Genomic DNA, 20,351 nt, shown 5'->3' with positions numbered 1-20,351 from the left:
TCAAGGTCACTAGAACATTCGTTTCTGTACGATTGTGCCACCAATTGGCATACAAAATAAATTTCATTTATTTCATGTTGAAGCTTGCCTTTTAAATTCAGTTTTCTTTTCTGTTGTCTCAAATACGTATTAAAAGAAGTAGATTCAAATGCGTCCAACTTCTATCCACGTCCCTTCACCCCAACTTCCTCCCTCTCCCTACAACTCTGACCTTGTGAAATTCTTCCTGGTTTATCCTCCCATTGAATATTTTAGTATATAAGATATATTGGTATTCACATTCGTTTTTCAAGTAAAAGACAAAATATGCCTTCCTCTAACCGTGTGTTTTTCAACATGTTCTGGAGGGGGGCACAGAGCCGGCCCGGGGAAGCCGCCTCCTTGACGCCGCGGGGCGCCCGTCTCCGAGGAGGAGGCGGGAGATGGAGGAGGGCATGGAGGCGCTGAAGGCCGAGGATGCCCTGTGGGAGAGCGTGGAGTGCAACCGCCACATGCTCAGCCGCTACATCAACCCCGCCAAGCTCACCCCCTACCTGCGTCAGTGCAAAGCCATCGACGAGCAGGACGAGGACGAGGTGCTCCACGCACCCATGCTGCCCTCCAAAATCAACCGCGCAGGTACGGGGGGCCGCGGGCCCGAGGCCGGGCTGCCAGGGGACGGCGGCGGGGGACCCTGCCGGGGCTGCTCCAGCGGAGGCTCTCTGGGTCAGGGGCTTTAAACTGGAATCCGTAGACGGCTGCCTCCCCACCCCCCAAGCTGCCGGGGTGCAGAATTCAGAGGCTCTGTGAACCGTCTGTTTAAAGGTACATCTTTATCGCACTGACCTAAACCGAAGTGTGCCCTTCCCGGCAGCTATGAGAGAAGGGGAGTAACAAATCAGCCGTACTCGCAGCACCTGTAACTTTGTCAACAGTAAAAATCACATTTTCTTACTGCATTACAGCTGTTGCAGCTTTCTCAAAATACTGTTTACACTCATCTCCCTCAAAATTGCTGTTGCTATTATACCTGCCACGAGATCTTGTTATTTAATGCATTAACAAAGCAGCACGCCTATTACCGAATCACAAATTCACTTAATATTTGAGAGCTGTATTTTATTATAATCAATCTCCTTTGTAATCTGATATATTTCATTTTCTCTGTTTAAAAATATTACTGAGAAAGACGGTCCATCAGCTTTTCCAGACTGCCAAAGGGTGGACCCATGGCCCTTTGTCATATTCAGTAAGGGTAAAAAGTATAGCTTGTGAATCTTGTTTCAGGTGTATATAGATACAATGTGAATACACACACACACACACACCATAATGTGTGTATATGTGCATGTATTTAAATACATGCATACAAGTGTTAGTGTGTTTGTCTTTGCCTGTGGATGCTAGGTTATAACCTAAAATGTATTTCTTTTTGTGCATAATGGTTTGAAAGGTCTGAAAATCACCATCCTGAATAGCGGTAATGGGGGCGGGGTGGGCGTATATTGCTATTCTCTTTTGCCCCCATGAAAGCCATCACTAACTAATTACAGTGAGCTTTCCCACTGAGCTTGGATGTAACCTTAGAAGTCTACACTCAGTGCTCAAGGCAGCTGCACCAAATACAGGTGCCAATACAAGAGGAAACTTCTTTGTTATGCCTATCTAGGCAAAAGGTAGAGTTTTAGGACCTTGAGGGAAGGAATATCTGAGAATAAAATTTTTAAGAAAGGGCCAAGAAATGTAAGTGATAAATGGAAGCAGTGGGAGAGAAACTGGAATCTTCCAGGCAAGTTACATTTAGGTTGAAGATGTTTCAGATGGTGGGATAATCCCAAAGGAAACCATGGAGCTACGTCGGCTTCCTCTAATTTTTCCTCACTCCCCACCCAAACACTTGTCTTTCTGCTCTGAATCCCAGGGGACCATATATTTCTCCACCAGTGTGACTGTATGTGCTACCCCTTCGATCACAGAAGAGCAGGTGCCTATACGGTTAACTTCAGCCCTGGTCATTTAAAGCCCTTTGAAACTGTTCGTTTCCTGTGGCTGCAATTCCGTTTATCATCGTTCTACCAGTTTCTCAGAGAAAGGAAAATAGCACTCGCCGAGCCCCTGCTGAGGGCCTGGCACTTTGATTTACATTATCTGGACTCCAGGATACAACTCAGGAGCAAGAGAATGTAGCAAGACTGTCTTCTTAGAGTTGATTGAGGATTACGAGACCAGGATAAGTCTCAACATGAAAAACTTATATCCGGTCAGGTTCTCACTAAGTGACTTGGCATTCCCCCTAGGCCGGCTGTTGGACATTCTCCATACCAAGGGGCAAAGGGGCTATGTGGTCTTCTTGGAGAGCCTGGAATTTTACTACCCAGAACTATACAAACTGGTGACTGGGAAGGAGCCCACCCGGAGGTTCTCCACCATTGTGGGTAAGTGGCTTTGCCATCGGGCACATCTGGGCCCTGGTAGGAGGCATGTGTGTGTCCATCCAGTGGCAGGGCAGTTCTAAAGCTATAAGCCTGTGACATTCATTGTAGCCCTGCACGATTTGTGGGCTGATAACCATTTATCTCTGCCTGATGATGAAAAGTAGTGACAGAGGGACAAACAAAAGCAGATGCGAAAAGTAGGTATTCACACAGCATTCTCCACGAACGGTCCTGGAACGCAGCAGAAGTTCATTCTGTCCTATAAATCTTGTCCCTGCCTTGCCTCTGTTCTCATTTCCCTTCTAAATATCCCTGAATCTGTCTCTTGCTCTCCACCATCACCCCACCACTGACTCCCTGCCTCCATTCCTGCCCTGTGTCAATCTTCCTCTTCTTTTGCCATGTTCCCCTCCCCTGCTTGCAACCCTTCAGTGGTTTCCCCTGCTACATCAAGGCCCAGGTCTTCAATGGGGCCCATTCCTGCTGACAACCCAGCCTCACCTGTCTGCCTCCCACTCTCCCAGGGCACCAACCACCTCAGCCTTCCTTCAGTTCCTGAGAGGTGCCAGTCTCCTCCCCTCGCCCCCAGGCAGCCTTCGCAGTGGTGTCTCATCTGCCTAGCATGCATTTTCCCCACCTCAACTTAATGTTTCAGCTCACCTGGAGGACCCTTCTCTAATTCCTCTGCCCAGTGGGCTGGACCTGGTCCCCTGCCACATCCTCTCAACTCTCCTGTTTTAGTTTGCTAAGGCTGTCAGAATGCAATACACCAGAGATGGTCCAACTTTTATAAAGGGGATTTATTTAGTTACAGCTTTACAGTTCCTCAGAGGCAGCTGGGTCTCATCTGGGTTTCTCCATCACATGGGAAGGCACACAGCAACCTCTGCTAGCTCTCTCTCCTGACTTCTCCGTTCAAACGGCTTTCCCTGGGGCACTTCCTGTCTGCATCTCCAAGCATCTGGGTCTGTGTCTGCTCTGAGTGCTGAACTGAGAGGTGCTGAGCTGCTAAGCTGCGAGGAGCTCCTCTCTCTTCTGACTCTCGTTCTATGCCTCCAGCAAATTAAATTAAGCATCACTCGTTGCAGAAGGCACTCCCCTTAGCCCCCTGCGGATGTAATCAGCCACAGATGAAATACATATACTCATAACTGAAGTCCACAGCAACAGAAATGGGCACCAATACCTGACCAAGCAGACAGCTGAACCTAACTACTCCACCCCAGAAAGCCTTTTCCTTCTGAAACCCTCAGTCTCTCGTGTATTTCTCAGTGACGCTCTCATTTCCTAACACCTGTCTCCCTAAGGAACCCTAAACTCTGCGGGCCAAGGCGATTGGCTCGCCCCCGCCCCCACTGCCAGTGGGGAGTAGGAGCTGAGGACAGCGTTAGTGAGGGGGTGTGGGGTGGAGGGAGGCCCCGGCCCCGCAGTCCACAGGCCTGACCGGGCCTCTCCGCAGTGGAGGAGGGCCACGAGGGCCTCACGCACTTCCTGATGAACGAGGTCATCAAGCTGCAGCAGCAGATGAAGGCCAAGGACTTGCAGCGGTGCGAGCTGCTGGCCAAGGTGCGACAACTGGAGGACGAGAAGAAGCAGCTGATGCTGACGCAGGTGGAGCTGCTGACCTTCCGGGATCGGTACTACAAGATGAAGGAGGAGCGGGACGGCTACAACGACGAGCTGGTCAAGGTGAAGGATGACAACTACAACTTGGCCATGCGCTACGCCCAGCTCAGCGAGGAGAAAAACATGGCGGTGATGAGAAGCCGGGACCTCCAGCTCGAGGTGAGGGCTGCGGCCGGACCGAGGCCACCACCGGGCCTGTACAGACCAATGAGGGGAATGGGAGGCCCGGGAAGCCAGAGCCACCTGGACACCAGGTGAGCGCAGGCATGCCCTCGGCCCCTGGGCCTTCCTGCCTCCCGCTCAGGGCGCAGATGCACTATGCGCATGTGTGCACATGCGCAGACAGGCCCAGGGTACTGCGCATGTGCGCACATGCGCAGCCCACAGGCGGGGGGGGGTGGTGGTGCACACCGGCACTGCGCAAGCCTGGTTGGGGGGACCGGGGACCCCAGGACCTGGACCGTGGGCCTCAGGAAAAGTAGCCCTGAAAAGGGCACAGCACCTCTTCGGAAAAGGAGGCGTGAGCTCCTTGGGGGCTGGAGTTTGTCCCTCACGGCTGTCGTCCAAGCCCTGCGCGGTGGCTGGGCAGCGGGGCGGGCAGTGAATCCCGGCGAGGCCGCCCACGGGCCGAAGGATCCTGACCCCTGAAATGGAGAAGGGGAGGGGCTCTGCTTCCTCTTATTTATCGGCGGCCACTGTGCCCCCCGGCTTTGCCCCTCGGCCCTGAGGAGGCCCGGAGACGAGTCCCTGGGTCCAGAGCTCGGGGTGTAATGAGAAAGTGCCGCCCCAGAATGCGAGCGGGGCGCGGGAGGCGCCCTCAAGGGGTGGACAGGAAAGGTCTCTGGGGAAGTGGCTCTGGAGCAGAGATCTCAGGAAGTCTCCGGGGAGGAGCATTTACAGGCAGAGGGAAGAGCAAATGAAGGGGGGGACGGGCGGCTGCTGGGTCTGGGGGAGAAACAGCCAGGGCACCCGTGGGGCGGGAGCCGAATGCGCAAGTGGTTAAAAATGAGATGGGAGAGATGGCCGGGGGCGGCATGAGGGGGTGGCAAGAACTTCAGAATTTATTTGAGTCGTGATGGGAAGCCACTGAAGAATGGAGCACTGGGGAGTGACAACTGATTTATATCTAGAAGGATTGCTGGCCGCTGGGTGGGAAACAGACTCTGAGAATCTTTATTAAGCACCTGCCATGTCTAAGCCTTTGTGCCAAGCACCTGGGAGACACAGGAAAAATAACCTGACTCTGCCCAAGCTCTTTACAATTTAGCAGGGCAGATGGATCTGTGAGCCATCAACTAGAATTCCAAGGCGAGTCAGTGGCCTTGGGCTGCGGACGGTACGGGTGAAGAGCCCAGCTCTTATGTCCTCTGGATTTGAATTCAAATCCTGTCTTCTGGTTTTACCACCTTGTCGGCCTGGGCCTCAGTTTCCTCGTTCATAAATGGAATAGTGAAGATAGTAATTATCCCCTAGCTGCTGGATCACACCACAAGGCTGCACAGAGTGCTGGACTGGTCGTACTCCCCAGCACCTGGCAAGTAAGCTGATCTTTAAAGATTATGGGCAGGACTCTTATTTTTCCTTAATTTTAGACAATGCATTTGTATTCTCTCACACTTCCAGATGTCCTAAGTCCAAAATGAATCTTAGGGACTAAAGTCTAACAGGTTCCATCTGTAGGCTCTGGCAGGAGAAAGCACCTCCTGGCCTTTTCCAGCCTCTAGTGCCCACCTATACGCCTTGGCTTGTGCCCTTCCCTCCATGCCCACTCCCATCTTGCCTCCCACCTCACTCCCTTCTGCTCTGTGGGAGCGTCTCTCTCTGCTCCCCTCTTAGGACATGGGACTGCACCACTGGCCCACCTGGGTCATCCAGGATGCTCTCCCATCTCAGGGTCCTTGACCAGACACATCTGCAAAGTCTCCTTTGCCACATAAGGTAACATGCCCAGCTGGCGGGGGTTAGGACATGGCCATCTCAGGGTGGGGGAGGTGGACAATCAGCTTACCGCAGCCAGTAAGACATGAGCGGATGTGACAAAAGCGGAAGCTCAAGGAGTGTGCAGTGGGATTGTCCTCTCTCGCTGTGCTTGGACTCCCTGCACCACCTCGGGTGCTAGCCCCGTCAGCCTGCGGAACAGTCACTCCAGCCAGCCACCCCCAATGGCGAAGTTGCCCCATTGGCCAGCAGCTGATGGCAGAGTGTTGTGTGAGCCCAGCGAGAGCAGCCAAATAACTGGGCAGGAGTTTTCTGTCTGACCAGGAGCAGGGCTTTCTGTGCCATCTGCCTAGGATTCGGGGAAGTTTACCTGTGGCAGGCACTTGCAGTTTCTCTCTTTGAACCTTCCCCATATTATGCTTCCCTGGAAATATTTGAATAGTGAGAAGGCATGTCTAGACTTTGGAAGAACATCTGGGTCCCTGGATCATTTCTCAGCTGCTCTGGCTGCTGCCCTGCTGCTCTTTACCTCCGTCCGCGGGCCGCAGAGGTGTAGCAGCAACCCTTTCTTTGCCAAAGCCACCCCCTCCACCTGACTGACTCCTTGAGACTGGTTTCCCCACAGCCTAGATCTGAGAAAGGACGCCCACCCCTTCGGTGCCTCACTGCCATGCAGCCCTTGAAAGCAGTCCCGTTTCTGGTATTTTACAAAGACCATGAGCCCAGGGAAGCCGACGAGTATAGCTCATGTGAGGGCACCCCCTAAGTCCAAGAAGCCTTCTCCTGCTCCCGTCCCTTATACCTGCAGAGGGTGAAGCGCAGCCTGTCTCCTTCCATCCCATTTCCAGGCACATTATTGCCTCCTCCAGGAAGCCCTTCTCCCTCACTCATCTGCATACGTCCTTGCGGTTAGAGATCCTTTGAGCTGACAGCCCAGTGGCTTTCAAGCTGACTTTTAGCAGCAGTGCTGTTTGTTCAACTAAAATCTTGGGTGAAATGCGAAGAGACAAAAAATAGGCAATCAGAGCCTCTCTGGGGGCTGGAGTCTGAGTGGGGGCCCAGAACCCCAACTTCACTGTCGGCTCCTCCAGCCCTTTGGGAGCCCCAGGCTTCGCCAGGAGAACCAAAAGAGCATTGAATAGGTAACCTTTATCTCCAGGAAATGCCGACTTGAAATCTCTTATCCTAATCTATAACCCGTCCCACCCACGAGAGCCACCTGAGGGGGGTTTCTGAAGGACATACGGTCCTGTTAGAGTCATTCTAAGTCAACTACGCAGGAATTCTTCCAGCAACAAGGCAATGGGGGTCAGCTTCACGGGAAAAGGCTTTTCTGAGCCCTTCTCTGCCACCCATGGGAAAGCGGCACCAACACACTGTGCTGGGACTTCAGTGGGGTTGCAGGGGCTTCACCTTTCCTGGGTGTCTCTTGCCAACTGCATGTGCCACTTGGCGTTCCCGGGGTGTTCCAGATCGACCAGCTGAAGCACCGCTTGAACAAGATGGAGGAAGAATGCAAACTGGAGAGGAACCAGTCACTGAAACTGAAGAACGACATCGAGAACCGGCCCAAGAAGGAGCAGGTTTTAGAACTGGAGCGGGAGAACGAGATGCTCAAGACCAAAATCCAGGAGCTGCAGTCCATCATTCAGGTCAGGGCCCGGGAGCTGGGGGTGTGGGGTGGGCGTACCTGCCTGGGTGCAAGCCCCGTGCCCCGACCCACTGGCTGCGGGACCACAGGCCATCCACGCCACCCAAGGGAGCCTCGGTCTCCTCCTCTGTAAAGTGAGGTAACCCTGCCACCCACTTCCCAGAGATGTGGCTTGATGGGAGAGAAACTTGTGAAAAGTTTCCTTCATTATAGTGCCCCATGAAAATCACCACCACGCGGAAGTCAGTGTCCCTGGCCCTGCAAGAAGGGAGGGGTGCCTCTGGGACTCCCCACTTGCCTTTAAAATACCACGACCCTCAACGATGAACTGTGTGTCATTTGTTAAAACCCCAGGTTTTAAATGCCTCCCGCATTTATCATCACACAGTCATTTGTGGGTATAAAAGAGGAAGTTGTGAGAAACACCACCCCAGAAAGAAAAGAGGGGGAAAAATGCAGGGGAAGAAAGAAAGGCTTCAACCCCTTTGCTCCAGTGTGATTGAGCCCAGGAGGCGGCTGTTTCTGAGTGGAGGGGAGCCCTGGGTGGAGGGAACAGGTGGGCAGTCCAGGGGAGGCAGTCCGGTCTCGCCCTCTGGGTCCCGAAGAAGAATTTGGAGCAGCCACTGCCCCTGGCTCTGATACGAGGGGACAGGACAATAGAAGTTGGAAGTAGGTTCTGTGCCTTTTTCTGGGCGCTACCCTCCTAAGGGAGGAACTTGCTGAAGACCCCGAGAGACCCCTCCTCTGCCTCCACTTCCCCAGCCCGAATCTTGTGTCCCCTTTGCATCTGTCACTGGCCTCTAGCGGCCTTCCTCAGGTCCCCTCAGCCCCTCGGCTCCCCAGTTCTTCCCCGCTGCCGTTAGACCTCCCCCCTCTGACCCCCCCAGGCTGGGAAGCGCAGCCTGCCCGACTCGGACAAGGCCATCCTGGACATCCTGGAGCACGACCGCAAGGAGGCCCTGGAGGACCGCCAGGAGCTGGTCGGCAGGATCTATAACCTGCAGGAGGAGATCCGCCAGGCAGAGGAGCTGCGAGACAAGGTGGGCGCCTGGGGACAGGGGGTGGCGCCAGGCAGCACCCAGCCCTGGAGGGCACAGCTGCCATCCAGGATTAGCTCAGGGCCTGTAGTCTCCTGACCGAACGCCGTGGGTCGGGGCAGGCTCAGTGCCTGTTCTCTCCTCCGCCGTCCCTCCTGTGTCCAGGCATCTGCCGCAGAGCAGGTTCACAGGGCATCAGGCCTGACTGGGAGCGGTGGCAGGTGGGCTGATCTCTCCCTGTTGCTGACAGTACCTGGAGGAGAAGGAGGACCTGGAGCTGAAGTGCTCAACGCTGGGGAAGGACTGCGAGATGTACAAGCACCGCATGAGCACAGTCATGGTGCAGCTGGAGGAGGTGGAGCGGGAGCGGGACCAGGTAGGGGAGGAGGGGGAGTGGGGGCGGGACCAGGTACAGGAGGAGGGGGAGGGGGAGGGGGAGCGGGACCAGGTAGGGGAGGAGGAGGAGTGGGGGCGGGACCAGGTACAGGAGGAGGGGGAGGGGGAGGGGGAGCGGGAGTGGGACCAGGTAGGGGAGGAGGGGGAGTGGGGGCGGGACCAGGTACAGGAGGAGGGGAACCAGGACCAGGATCAGGTAGGGGAGGAGGGGGAGCGGGACCACGTAGGGGAGGAGGGGGAGCGGGACCAGGTAGGGGAGGAGGGGGAGCGGGACCACGTAGGGGAGGAGGGGGAGCAGGACCAGGTAGGGGCCGCCGGCAGGGTCTCAGACGCTGCTCGAGAGGTTTGCCCCTGGGTACTCCCACTGGCTGCACAGTAGGAGTTCATGGATCTGTCCTTCCAGTTCTAGTCCAGAGACAAATTCCATTCCCAAAAGCGTCCGGGAGTCACAGGCATTTGGGCTTCATGGGGGCCGGAGCTGTACTTGAACAGCGCCCACTCTGGAGCGTGGTGTGGTCAGTTGGTCCTCAGGAATTGCAATTCCACGTCGCAAATTCGCTGAAATGTACTTGTTACCCCAAATCAATGCTCAGGGCTCTCACTGCCATGCACAGATGTGCACGGAGCAGCAGACACTTTGATTGCCCGGGTCACTTGTGCTGACCTGAGGGGAGCCTTCTTGTTTCGGCTCTCATGCCCTAAGCGAGGGTCCTTTTCTTGTCTTTTTAGTGCCATGTTTTTCACAATTTTGTGCTTCTTGTGGGTGATTCTGCACTTTAACATGTCCCCCAAGCGTAGTGCCGAGGGGTTGTCTAGCATTCCCAAGCACAGGAAGGCTGTGATGTGCCAGCTGGAGGCTGCGGTGTGCCAGGCTGCGGTGTGCCAGGTGTGTTAGATGAGCTGCCTTTAGGCATGAGTTACAGCACTGCCAAATCAACAAGCACTAGATGAAATCAAGTGTCGTGAAGGAATCACATGAACAAGGCTGCGTATCGATTGCTGATGATGCTGATTGACAACGATATAAATAAACAGGGGCCCGCAGAGCCCAAACCCTGTAGTTCCCTAGAGGCAGCAGGGCAGCGTTTGCTAGCTCAGTGCCCCTGGAGACTCTGTAGCACACAGGTTCTGCAAATGGCAGGACTTAGGTGTCTCTAAACGCTTATTCTTTAGGGTGAGACAAGTGGGTTTGGATTCCCTCCCAGTCACTCATGAGTTGTGACCACAGGCAGGCTCCCCACCCCATGACACCGTGGTACCTGCATGTGGAAAATGGAGTAAGAATAGTGTGATAATCGGGCCTGGCACACAGCAAGGGCTGGACAGATGGCCGCTGTGCCCAAATGTCAGGACGGCATGGCCGGCACCCAGGCTGGGAAATGGGTTCTGCCTGCTGAATGCATCTGTCCCCAAATCAGATTCAGTTTGGTTGGTCTGAGTAACAAAAGGGGCTCCCCTCCGTCTCCCTGGCAGGCCTTCCACTCCCGAGATGAAGCCCAGACCCAGTACTCCCAGTGCCTGATTGAGAAGGACAAGTACAGGAAACAGATCCGCGAGCTGGAGGAGAAGAATGATGAGATGAGGATAGAGATGGTCCGGCGGGAAGCCTGCATCGTCAACCTGGAGAGCAAGCTCCGGCGCCTCTCCAAGGACAGCGGCACCCTGGACCAGGTGGGCCTGCACGGGGAGTCCCCCCACCCCGAAGCCATGGCTGAGGGGTGCCCTTCCCTTCCACCCCCAGTATAGCCCCGTGTCCTGAACCCACTGCATGCATCTGGGTCATGACCAAGTCGAGACTGCTGGTTGGAAGTTAGGAGATGCAGGGTAAAACCGTGGCTTTGCAATTTTCCAGCCAGGTGATTCTGGACAGGTAACTTCCTTGTTGCCTGGCCAAGCTTCTAGTGCCTTGTGGTCGACCGTGCTTGGCCATTGGTGTCCCCCTGGACTCTGCTCCACCGGGTCCTGCTGCATCTGCACTTGAGCCCAGTCAGCCTTGGCTGCAGAGTCACTGGCTCAGGTGGGCCTCCACTGGCACCTCCCAGAAACCACAGGCCTTGTCTCCTGAGCATGCTGACAGTTTGTCATCTCCACCAGGGCCCCTCCCATCTCTATCCCCTGGCCCAGCACAGGCCCGGGTGGACCCTCACAGCTGAGCGTCCACGCGGGAGCCGTGATGACACCTGACTGGGAGAGGGGAGAGGAGGCGAGGTTCCACTCGCAGGGCCTGGGGGGGGCGGGAGGCACAGGGCAGGCCCAGCCCGGCACCCCCTAAGGACAGTGTGCAGGAAGTGCAGCGAAGAGCTTGGGGTCTGGGGCAGGGAGGTGGGAGGCCTTGCCCAGCTCGGGGGGAGACAGAAGTGACTTCACACCCCTGGGCTTCCACCTCCTACTTTGGGAAAAGGGGTGAATGAAGTGACAAATACTCTTCAGGGGCAGTAGGGGCAAAAGAGAAGATGGGTGGAAGCATGTGGCATGTTACCCAGCACTCTTGATGATTTATGGTCCAGCCATCCCCAGCACTTTTTATGTTTTCAGCATATGCATAGAGCTGAGAACTGGGGCCGTGATGGGGACATTTTAGACGTAAGGGGCCGAGACCAGCCCTTCCCTGCTGCCAAGGAATACAAGTCCTGATGTGGCCCCGGTAGAGGGAAGCGGGGGCTGGAACTGTGAAGGGCAGTTGTCATGCTGGAAGGTCACCCTCAGCCCCGAGGGGACAGCAGGGTCGGAAAGAAGAGCAGGCCACCGAATGCCGGCACCCAGCGGCCATCTCGCTAACCGCCGGCTACTCGTGTCACGCCTTCACTCATGCCAGTGTCTTCTTGTCTCCAGAGTCTGCCTAGGAGCCTGCCAGTGACCATCATCTCCCAGAGCTTTGGGGATGCCAGCCCCAGGATCAACGGCCAGGAAGCCGATGACTCCTCGACTTCTGAGGAGTCGCCCGAAGACAGCAAGTACTTCCTGCCCTGCCATCCACCCAAGCGCAGGATGAACCTCAAGGCCATGCAGGTGCCGGGCAGGGTGGGGTGGCAGAGGTGCCGGGGGTGGGGGCCTGGGGCTGGGAGCCTCCTGCAGTGGGCACGGCCAGTGCTGGGAGCCCAGAGGTGTGGGGCCCGATCGACAGAGCATGTCAGAGCCTGCTTCTTACCTGCTCGTTTGTTTTCACCAATCCCCTCATCCCTCAAAAAAGAATGAAATAGCATGATTTCCAAATCCATTCTTAGTTCCTGCCATGTGCCGGTCACTATTTTGGGAGCTGGGGTTGCAGCAGTAATGACTCCCCCAGGCTACTTCGTGTTGACCCCTGGTCTCCTTGCTTCTCCTTGAATATACCAGAGTGCCGCTGCCCCAGAACCTTTGCACTTCCTCCTTCCTCCGGAATCCACAGCGCTCTCCCTCAGCGTATTCAGGGCAGAGAATAGCCACCAGACCCCTCACCGCCATTCATCCCCACTCTGCTGCCTTATCCTCTCCATCACACATGTAGACAACGTCTGCTCTGTATGGCATACTGTACATTCTTTTGGTTGGTTGGCTCCCCCCAGGATGCAATGCAAGCTCCGTGTGAGTGTGGGAACATTTCCATTTTGTCCATTGCTATATCCTCAGCTCTTAAAACACTACCTGGGACATAGATGCTCAGTGGGTGTTTGCTAAATGAGTAAAAAGCAGCTTTGATGTGAGGCTCCTTAAGGTCTGTTTGGAGCATTCAGCATGTGTTGTCAGCTCCCAGTTCATTTCTGCAAGCATTTATTCCAAGTCTACTGTGCATGAAGGTGTCGACTAGATAATCAGTAAAGCCCCAAAGTATAAAATACAGCCTCCATCTCTGAAAAGAGACAAGAACCAATCACGCAGCAGCACGAGGTAGCAGGCAGGAAAATGCATGGTGTGCTTGGGAACTGGTCCTCAAAGAAGGGGCAGCGAGTTTTGTTGAAGTGGCTTTGTTGGCATACAGCAAACTGCATGTATTTGAAGTGTGCAGTGTGTAAGTTGGGCACTTGTCTATACCCTTGAAATTATCACTTCAGTCAAGACGGCGAGCACCTCCGGTACTCCCAAAGAGTTCTCTCGCCCTTTGGAAACCATCCCCCCCGCTTCCCCTAACCCTCCTGCCTGCCCCCAAGCAGCGCTTTCCAGGAGTGGCCCCGCGTTGCACTTACTTTGCACCTGCTGTGCCAGGCCCTGTGCCTGGCTCTGGGGTGCGGCAATAATTTGGACATGCTGTCTGCCCTTGAGGAGCCCAGTGCCCTCCAGTGGGAGAAGCCAGGCTCGTGAGCCTCAGTTTCCCCATCTCGTGAGAGTTGAATGATATTCTGTATGAGGTGAAGTTCCCGGCAGTCCCTGGCCCAGGCGCATTAATGAGGGAATAAAAATGGCACAGCACGGTGGCTGGCACCCCGTGTCAGTTGAATGAATGAGTAAACGCTTTCTCATGGTGCCAGTCGTTGATACCCATTTCAAGGCCACCGAAAGAGGGTGGAGGACCTCGATGACTGTGTGTGGTGGGGACTGAGAGGGGTGCCAGAGCTTGAGCCACCCCCAGTGGAAGGACTCGGCTGGAGAGACAGGTAGCGGGGCCTTCTTGACAGAGGGCTCAGCCCGCAGTTCCCGGCGCCCTACGTACAAGTCCCACCTCAGTGCCCATTCCCCTTCATCCTTAATCGCCACTGGGAGATGGGTGCTCAGTGCATAAGGGAGGAAACTGAGGCACAAATGGTACAGAGTCTTCCCAGGTCAGGGCCAGGACAAGGGCTCACACCCAGGCCCTCAGCCCCACCCCTGGGGCAAATGAGACGGAGCATGCCAGGCCCGAGCAGGGAGCGCCTGCCACTGCGCTGGCCCTCAGCCACCCCCAGGGCCAAGGGGTGCCCCACAGGGTGGGAGGGGGCAGAGGATCTCTGCTGTGTCCAAGGCCTAAGAAGGGCTGAACCTTTGCTGCGAGTGTCCCGGAGGCTCCTCAGGGCCCACCCAGAAAAACGGAGCTGAACACGGGGCTCCGGCACCTCCTACCCCTTCCCCTGCCCCGAACAGCGGTGCTTTTACTTATTTTATAAATTCAGTTTCTGAGGAAGGTTTTATTTGAGGCTCACACCCCATTGCTAAAACCGATAGCAATGGCAGTCCGATTACTGCAGTGGGGTGGCGATGCCTGGGAACCTCTGCCAAGGCTTGGACTGAGAGGCCCACGGAAGTTGACCTCTGAGCAGGGACGTCTTTTAGGAATACGCTGGGGGCAGCACCAGGGAGAGACATGAGCAGGGGAGGCCGGGGCAGGGAGACGGGTGAGGGGGAGATGAGGGTCCTGGGTGGGTGGGAGTAAAGGGGCGACCTGAGGTGGGGCGCAGGACCATCAGGGGTCCCACCCCGGCCTCTCCCCTGCCCTGTGGAGCCGAGACCCTCAGGAAGGAGAGTCTCCTACCGGAGCGAGAGAAGAGGGGGGGCGACAACAGAGCCACAAGCACAGCCCAGAGCAGGGTGACAGCAACCTGGGGCCCCCACGCCTTAGGGGCCCACGGGGGACACAGGGCATCTGAGGGCACTGACCCGAGAGCTGGGCAGAGGCAGCCAGTCTGGAGAGGCAGGTGCGGACCAGAGCCACCCCTGGCCCAAGAGGAGGGTGGGGACTGGCCAGCTGCAGGTGAAGGGCCAGGAAAGGAGCAGGTGGCCAGGAGCAAGAGAACAGAACAGATGGAGAAGTCAAGGCCAGAGCCTGTTTGGGGCAGGTTGTGTCCTGCACCTGTGGCACCATGAGAGGACTGAAAACAAAGCCCAGCTAAAAATGGCCTGTAATGTCACTCCCTCCTGAATACCCCCACTGGCTCCCATGCTCCCTGCCCGGCCCCTGCCCACTGCCCCAGCCCATCTCGTCCCCTGACTCCCCTTGCCCACTCTGCTCTAGTCCCACTGACCTTTCAGGCCCACAGAGCCACCAACCTTTTCTGCCCCAGGACCTTTGCACACCCCTTCCTTCTGGAATGGTCTTTCCCCACACTTCCTTGGACCACCCAGACCTCACTCGTCCTCTGTTGCACACCCGGCAGTGTCAGCTATAGATGCAGCAGTGTGGGTCCTTGCACAGCACCCACACTCACTCCAGGCTGCCCGCTCGGCTGTACAGTATGTGGCCAGCTTTCCTGAGCACTGACCTCAGGAGGAAATGGATGGATGAGGGAGCAAATGACCCTCACAGATGAGAGGGGCCATGATCATACCCCTGCATCTCCCCCAGAGGCCAGCAGGAGCCCTGAGCCTGACCCAGGGACCGTCTGGGGCCTTGGCTGAGAGCAGCCACTGCCACAGGGGCTCCCGTGCACATTGCAGGCGGGAGCCCCGAAGACTCCCCGGTTCTGCTCAGCCTCAGCCCCCACCCCACCCCCAGCCTCGTGTGCTGCTCTGCCGAGAGCGAAGGGCCCACCTGCACCAGTGGCTACCCAGTCTGGGCCTGAGGGCGCCACTGCAGTGAGTCCTTCCTGCCACGGTACCGGCCCATGCGGTCCATGATCCGAGTGGCTCAGCTCGGTCGGGCACAGCTGCCGTAGGACGCCGGACAGGACCTGCCTGCCCTGCCTTTTTGGGTTTTTATTCTTCGCACTGGCGCCCTGCATCTGGGGCCCTGTTTGATTTCTGTCCTGTCTCTTGCATTCAGCTGCATAGAGCCAAATCCCCCATCAGCCTGAAGCGGGCATCCGAGTTTCAAGGTTAGTAAAACTAGTGTGATGCACCATGTGCCACCCCGGCAGAACGGAGGGGGTTTGGGGGAGGCTCTCTGGAGGGGCTGCCCCACACACACACACCCTGCCATTAGCCCTGGGTCCTGTTGGTCAACCTCAGCCAAAAGCCAAGGGTGGAACATGTTTTGATTATGAGGTATTTGGGGCAGAGTATTCCCAGGCCACGGAATGGGAGTTTCCTGGGTTTTCCGGGGCCCCAGGGGGTGCCAGTGCGAGAACCAGAGGTCCAAAACAAGAGGAGAGGGGAGGGCGCACTGCCCACAGAGCCACCCGCAGGGCCATGCAGCCTTAGGAGGGGCCAGACGGAGGCTCAGGTGGGGCTCTGAAGTCCCTCCTCCCTCCCCGCCTCCCCTCTCTCTTTTCTGTCTTGATGCCCCCACCCACTCTGCTTTCGCTGCCTCCTCTTACCCAAATGCGATGAGGACAGGCAGGGAACAGGAGGAAGGCGGCGGGGACACCAGCCCCAGCTCCTCAGGTGCTCTTCCCATCACCAACTCCTTCAGCAAGGTGGTAAGCGCTCGCCTGCCCTGCCTACCCTGCCTGCACCACACCGCCCAGGCCTCTGCAACCCCCCCCCCGACCCCCACACCCCCTCTCAGCCTCCCTGCCCCAGGCCCCCTGAAGCCCCAAGCCCCTCACACACACCCCAAGGCTCCAAACTCTCCCCTGGTCCCCGCACCCCCAGGCCCCTGTACTTCCCCACCCCCCACCCCACCCCGGCCCTCCACCACCACCGCCCCGCTTCCGCTCAGGTCTGACGGGTTTATTTGAAAGTATTTCCAGGGGCCCACGACATATTTACACCTTCTTGTGGCTACGTTTCCCAATTTAACACTTGGTGGGAGGAGGAGATGGGCCCCCGGGGCTGTAGCCAAAGGCACAGGCGCTGGAATCCTGCAGCAGCTCAGCCCCTGGCAGCTCCGGCAGGAGCCTGGCACCCCTCACTCTGTCGCCCCAGCCCACTTCAGTCCCGTGGGCCCAGCAGCAGAGGGTGGGAGCAGAAATTCTAGCCCCGAGGGAAGATCTGAGAAGCTTGTTAGCTCAGCTTCCAAAATCAGGCCCTGGGGGAGGCAGAGATTTCCTAACGAACGGCTCCTGTTTGCAGGAGCCATGGCATCTGGGCTGGCTGGGGGGGCATCCATGGCACCCCTCTCAGGCCCTCAGGTCTTTATCTCTCCCAGAGCAAGTGCCCTGGGCACGGGCACCTGGGGACAGGGAGCTGGGCCTGCTCAGGGCAGTGGGGCACCCCCCTTAGCCTCGAGGTGCCCATGAGCGCCGGGATGAGAGCAGATGGGGAGCAGATGTGTGCCCCAGGCTGAGCACAAGCTTCCCTGGCTGAGATAGCTGCTGAGAGCCAGCCCACTGTGCCCAGAGGGTCTGATCTGAGGTGGGGACAGTTCTGAGTTGAACGTGGTCTTGGGCACAAGCCCGTACACCCACGGAGGCTGCAGAGTGTCAACCTACCCCCCGCCCTGCCCACGCGTGTCTCAAGCAGCCCCATCGGAGCCGGAGCAGCATCATGTCCATCACGGCAGAGCCCCCTGGGAACGACTCCATCGTGAGGCGCTCGAAGGAGGACGCGCCTCATCGCAGGTGGGGGTCGGAGGCAGGTGTGCTCGCCCAGCACCCGCCAAGTACCAATTCATCTGCTGTGTATCTGCTCACCCGCTGCATGCCCACACACCCGCTGCGTGCCCACACACCCAGTCTGTGCTCACATACCCGCTGCATGCCCACTCTCCCGCTGCATGCCCACACACCCCCTCTGTGCTCACATACATACCCCCTGCATGCCCACTCTCCCGCTGCATGCCCGCACACCCGCTGTATGCCCACCTACCCACTCTGTGCTCACATACCCGCTGCATGCCCACTCTTCCACTGCATGCCCACACACCCACTCTGTGCTCACATACCCACTGCATACCCTCTCGCCAGCTGTGTGCCCATTTACCCACTGTGTGCCTTCTTATCTGCTGCATTTCTGTTCACGCCCTGCATGCTCACACACCTGCTCCATACCCACTTACCTGCTGTGTGCCCTCTCACCCACTGAGTGCCCACTCAGCCACTGCATGTCCACTCACCCTGTGTATACCTGCTCACCTGCTATGTGCCTGCTCACCCGCTGTGTGCCCGCTCACCTACTGGGTGCCAGCTCGCCCACTTGTGCCTGCTCACCTGCTACATGCCCACACACCTGCTGCATGCCCACTCTTCCACTGCATGCCCACCCACCCACTCTGTGCTTACATACCCACTGCATGCCCACCCACCCACTGCATGAGCACTCACTCAACTGCTGTGTCGCACCTCGCCCATTGCATGCCAGCTCACCCACTCACCCGCTACATGTCCATTCACCCACTGTGCACCTTTCACCTACTGCTTGCCCGCTCACCACTGTCTCTGTGTGTGTCTGCGTCCACGAGTGCATGGTCCTCAAGTCCACCGTAAAGGCTGGGCCCAGGACAGCCGAGGAGGCTGGGTGTTGGAGAAGGGAACCACTTTCCTGGGGCCCTTGCAGCTGGCAAACGCTGAAACCTAAATCACTTTGCCTCATGCCACCCAGAAATCACGCTCCTCAGCTTGATTGTCCTCACTGCTTGGCTTTTCTGGCGGGGGGTGAGAGAATGCATGCAGGGCCCCCAGTTCCTCTCCTGCTCCCCTCAGCCCTGGAAACCGTCAGCGTCCCCCGCCAGGCAAACTGGTCCACAGCGCTCGCCATGCTGCCCAGTGGTCCCCCCGCTGACCCATTTGGGACGGTGTTTGAGTTGGCTGCGGGAAGCCCCGAGGCTGCCTCCACCCCTGTTACCCCATGGCCAGAACCCCTTATGGACACGTTCGAGCTCTTGGAACAAACAAGCAGGTTCCCACTCACCCCTGCCCAAAAGGGCTCTCGAGCTGCCTTGGGAGCCATTGTGCCATGCAGCCCAGATGGGCACACGCAGATTTCAAGGACTCACTGTGCCAACAGCAGGAGTGAATGGGAAATGGCAGGCTGGTGCTGTCAGGGGTCTCAGCCCACCCGCCTCCCACACCCTGTGAATGCCCTGCCCTCCCAGCAGCCCAGCCCCCTCTGCCCACCTGCTGGCCTCCCTCGGGGAGTCTGGGCACACCCAAGCCTCCCCTGCCTTCCATGTCCACACACATGCTCACATGTGCACATGCATGCTTGCACAAGTATGTGTGCACATACACATGGTTGCACACACAGGAATGTACACATACACTCCCTGTCTCTCCCTTTTGTCTTGCAGCACAATTGAAGAAGACAATGACAGCTGTGGGTTTGACACCTTAGATCTTGACGGTGCGTCCCTTTCGGAGGCGAGGGGTCCGAGGGTTTGTACAAAGGCTGTGAGAGCAGCCCACGCAGGCCACAGCCCTGGACGCGTACCCCTGGCTCTAGGATGTAGCCTGCCGGGCACAGACCCTGACACACAGGCCCCCAGAAAACACATGTGGAATGGGTCAGAGAAAGTAGTGCTTAAGCGCCACCTGTTTTCATGGCCCTGCTAAGGGGAAGCTAAATCTGCCTGGGAGATGCCTGAGCCAGCAGGGAAGGCCCAGGGAATCTGTTCTTATTTTGGGGGGGCAGTGTGGGGCCGTCCAGGTGCAAACGGAGTGAAAGGGAAGTCTGGGTTTTTTAAAAATAAAAGCAACCACGTGTTGTAGCTAACGCTATGTTAAGTGCTTGACCTGTCCACTTGATCTAATTTCATACGCTCAGCAGCTGGTTCCTCGTTTTACAGATGAAGAAACAGAGCTTTAGATTAAGTCATTTAAAGGTCACCTCATCAGTAGGGCGAAGGGTGGGCTGGAAGCAGGGGGAGCTCTTGAGAACTTTATGCCTTAAGCTGTTAACCAGCCTGAGTCAAATGAGCCAGGAGGACAAGGGAGAAAAGACCAGAATTGGGGTGCAACTTCCGGTTCTTTTTCACCTGGGAAACTGTACGTGGGAGACAGGCAGATGCCAGGGAGACCAGGGGTGTATATGGTGGCCCTACAGTGGCCCCTGCAGAGCCAGTGTCATGGAGGGGTGCAAGTTGATGCCAGGCATTCCTGGTCCCAGGAAAGGCCTTCCAGAAGCTGGGGGTGAGGTTTGTCTCTGGGGACACCACATCTCTGGAAGGAGGGGTGTGGGCAGCCCCAGCCACCCTCACCTCCACTGGGAAGTCTGGTTCGTCTCCACGGTCATTAAGCCCCAGGGTTCCCCAGGTCCTGTGCTAGGTGCCGGGACACAGACAAATGTCCCTGAGTCCTGTGCAGGAGCCATGGGGCTCATAACTTCCCCAGTGGGAAAGACAGGAGCCCCTTTACAGACCTGAGGACCATCTGAGCTGGACTCCTGGGGAGAGGCAGCCTAGGAGGGGCTCAGTGCCACAGGCCAGTGGCCAGCACTCCTCATCCTCCAGGGCCACGGCAGGGGAATGGGGGTGGGGGCTCAGAGCCCTCCAGGGGAGGCCTGCCAGCTCTGCTGGCATCCAGGGCCCCCGAGCCCAGCCGCCGTCCCTCGCCAGCCTTGTCGGCCTGCGATCAAGTGGAGGATGAA

General features: G+C 57.0%; 1 protein-coding gene across 6 annotated transcripts in view; it reads left to right on the top strand.

Moving 5' to 3' along the window:
- Positions 1–20,351, top strand: part of CARD11 (caspase recruitment domain family member 11) — a 92,761-nt gene that overhangs the window by 57,982 nt on the left and 14,428 nt on the right. For 4 of the 6 annotated variants that reach the window (XM_077140476.1, XM_077140477.1, XM_077140475.1 and 1 more), the window contains exons 3-14: positions 348–618; positions 2,277–2,414; positions 3,874–4,199; positions 7,451–7,630; positions 8,517–8,669; positions 8,917–9,042; positions 10,536–10,733; positions 11,895–12,071; positions 15,712–15,763; positions 16,224–16,306; positions 17,289–17,389; positions 19,057–19,109. In XM_077140476.1, coding sequence (XP_076996591.1) covers positions 423–618; positions 2,277–2,414; positions 3,874–4,199; positions 7,451–7,630; positions 8,517–8,669; positions 8,917–9,042; positions 10,536–10,733; positions 11,895–12,071; positions 15,712–15,763; positions 16,224–16,306; positions 17,289–17,389; positions 19,057–19,109 — 1,783 coding nt within the window. In that variant the 5' untranslated portion in view covers positions 348–422. The remainder of the gene's footprint in view (positions 1–347; positions 619–2,276; positions 2,415–3,873; positions 4,200–7,450; positions 7,631–8,516; positions 8,670–8,916; positions 9,043–10,535; positions 10,734–11,894; positions 12,072–15,711; positions 15,764–16,223; positions 16,307–17,288; positions 17,390–19,056; positions 19,110–20,351) is intronic. The other 2 variants (XM_077140480.1, XM_077140479.1) reach the window with 2 other exon arrangements.

This window comes from Tamandua tetradactyla, chromosome 23 (assembly GCF_023851605.1).
Source record: "Tamandua tetradactyla isolate mTamTet1 chromosome 23, mTamTet1.pri, whole genome shotgun sequence".
Taxonomy (NCBI): Eukaryota; Metazoa; Chordata; class Mammalia; order Pilosa; family Myrmecophagidae; genus Tamandua; species Tamandua tetradactyla.
The sequence above is the reverse complement of the archived record's forward strand: the minus strand, read 5'-3'. Positions and strand labels throughout refer to the sequence as shown.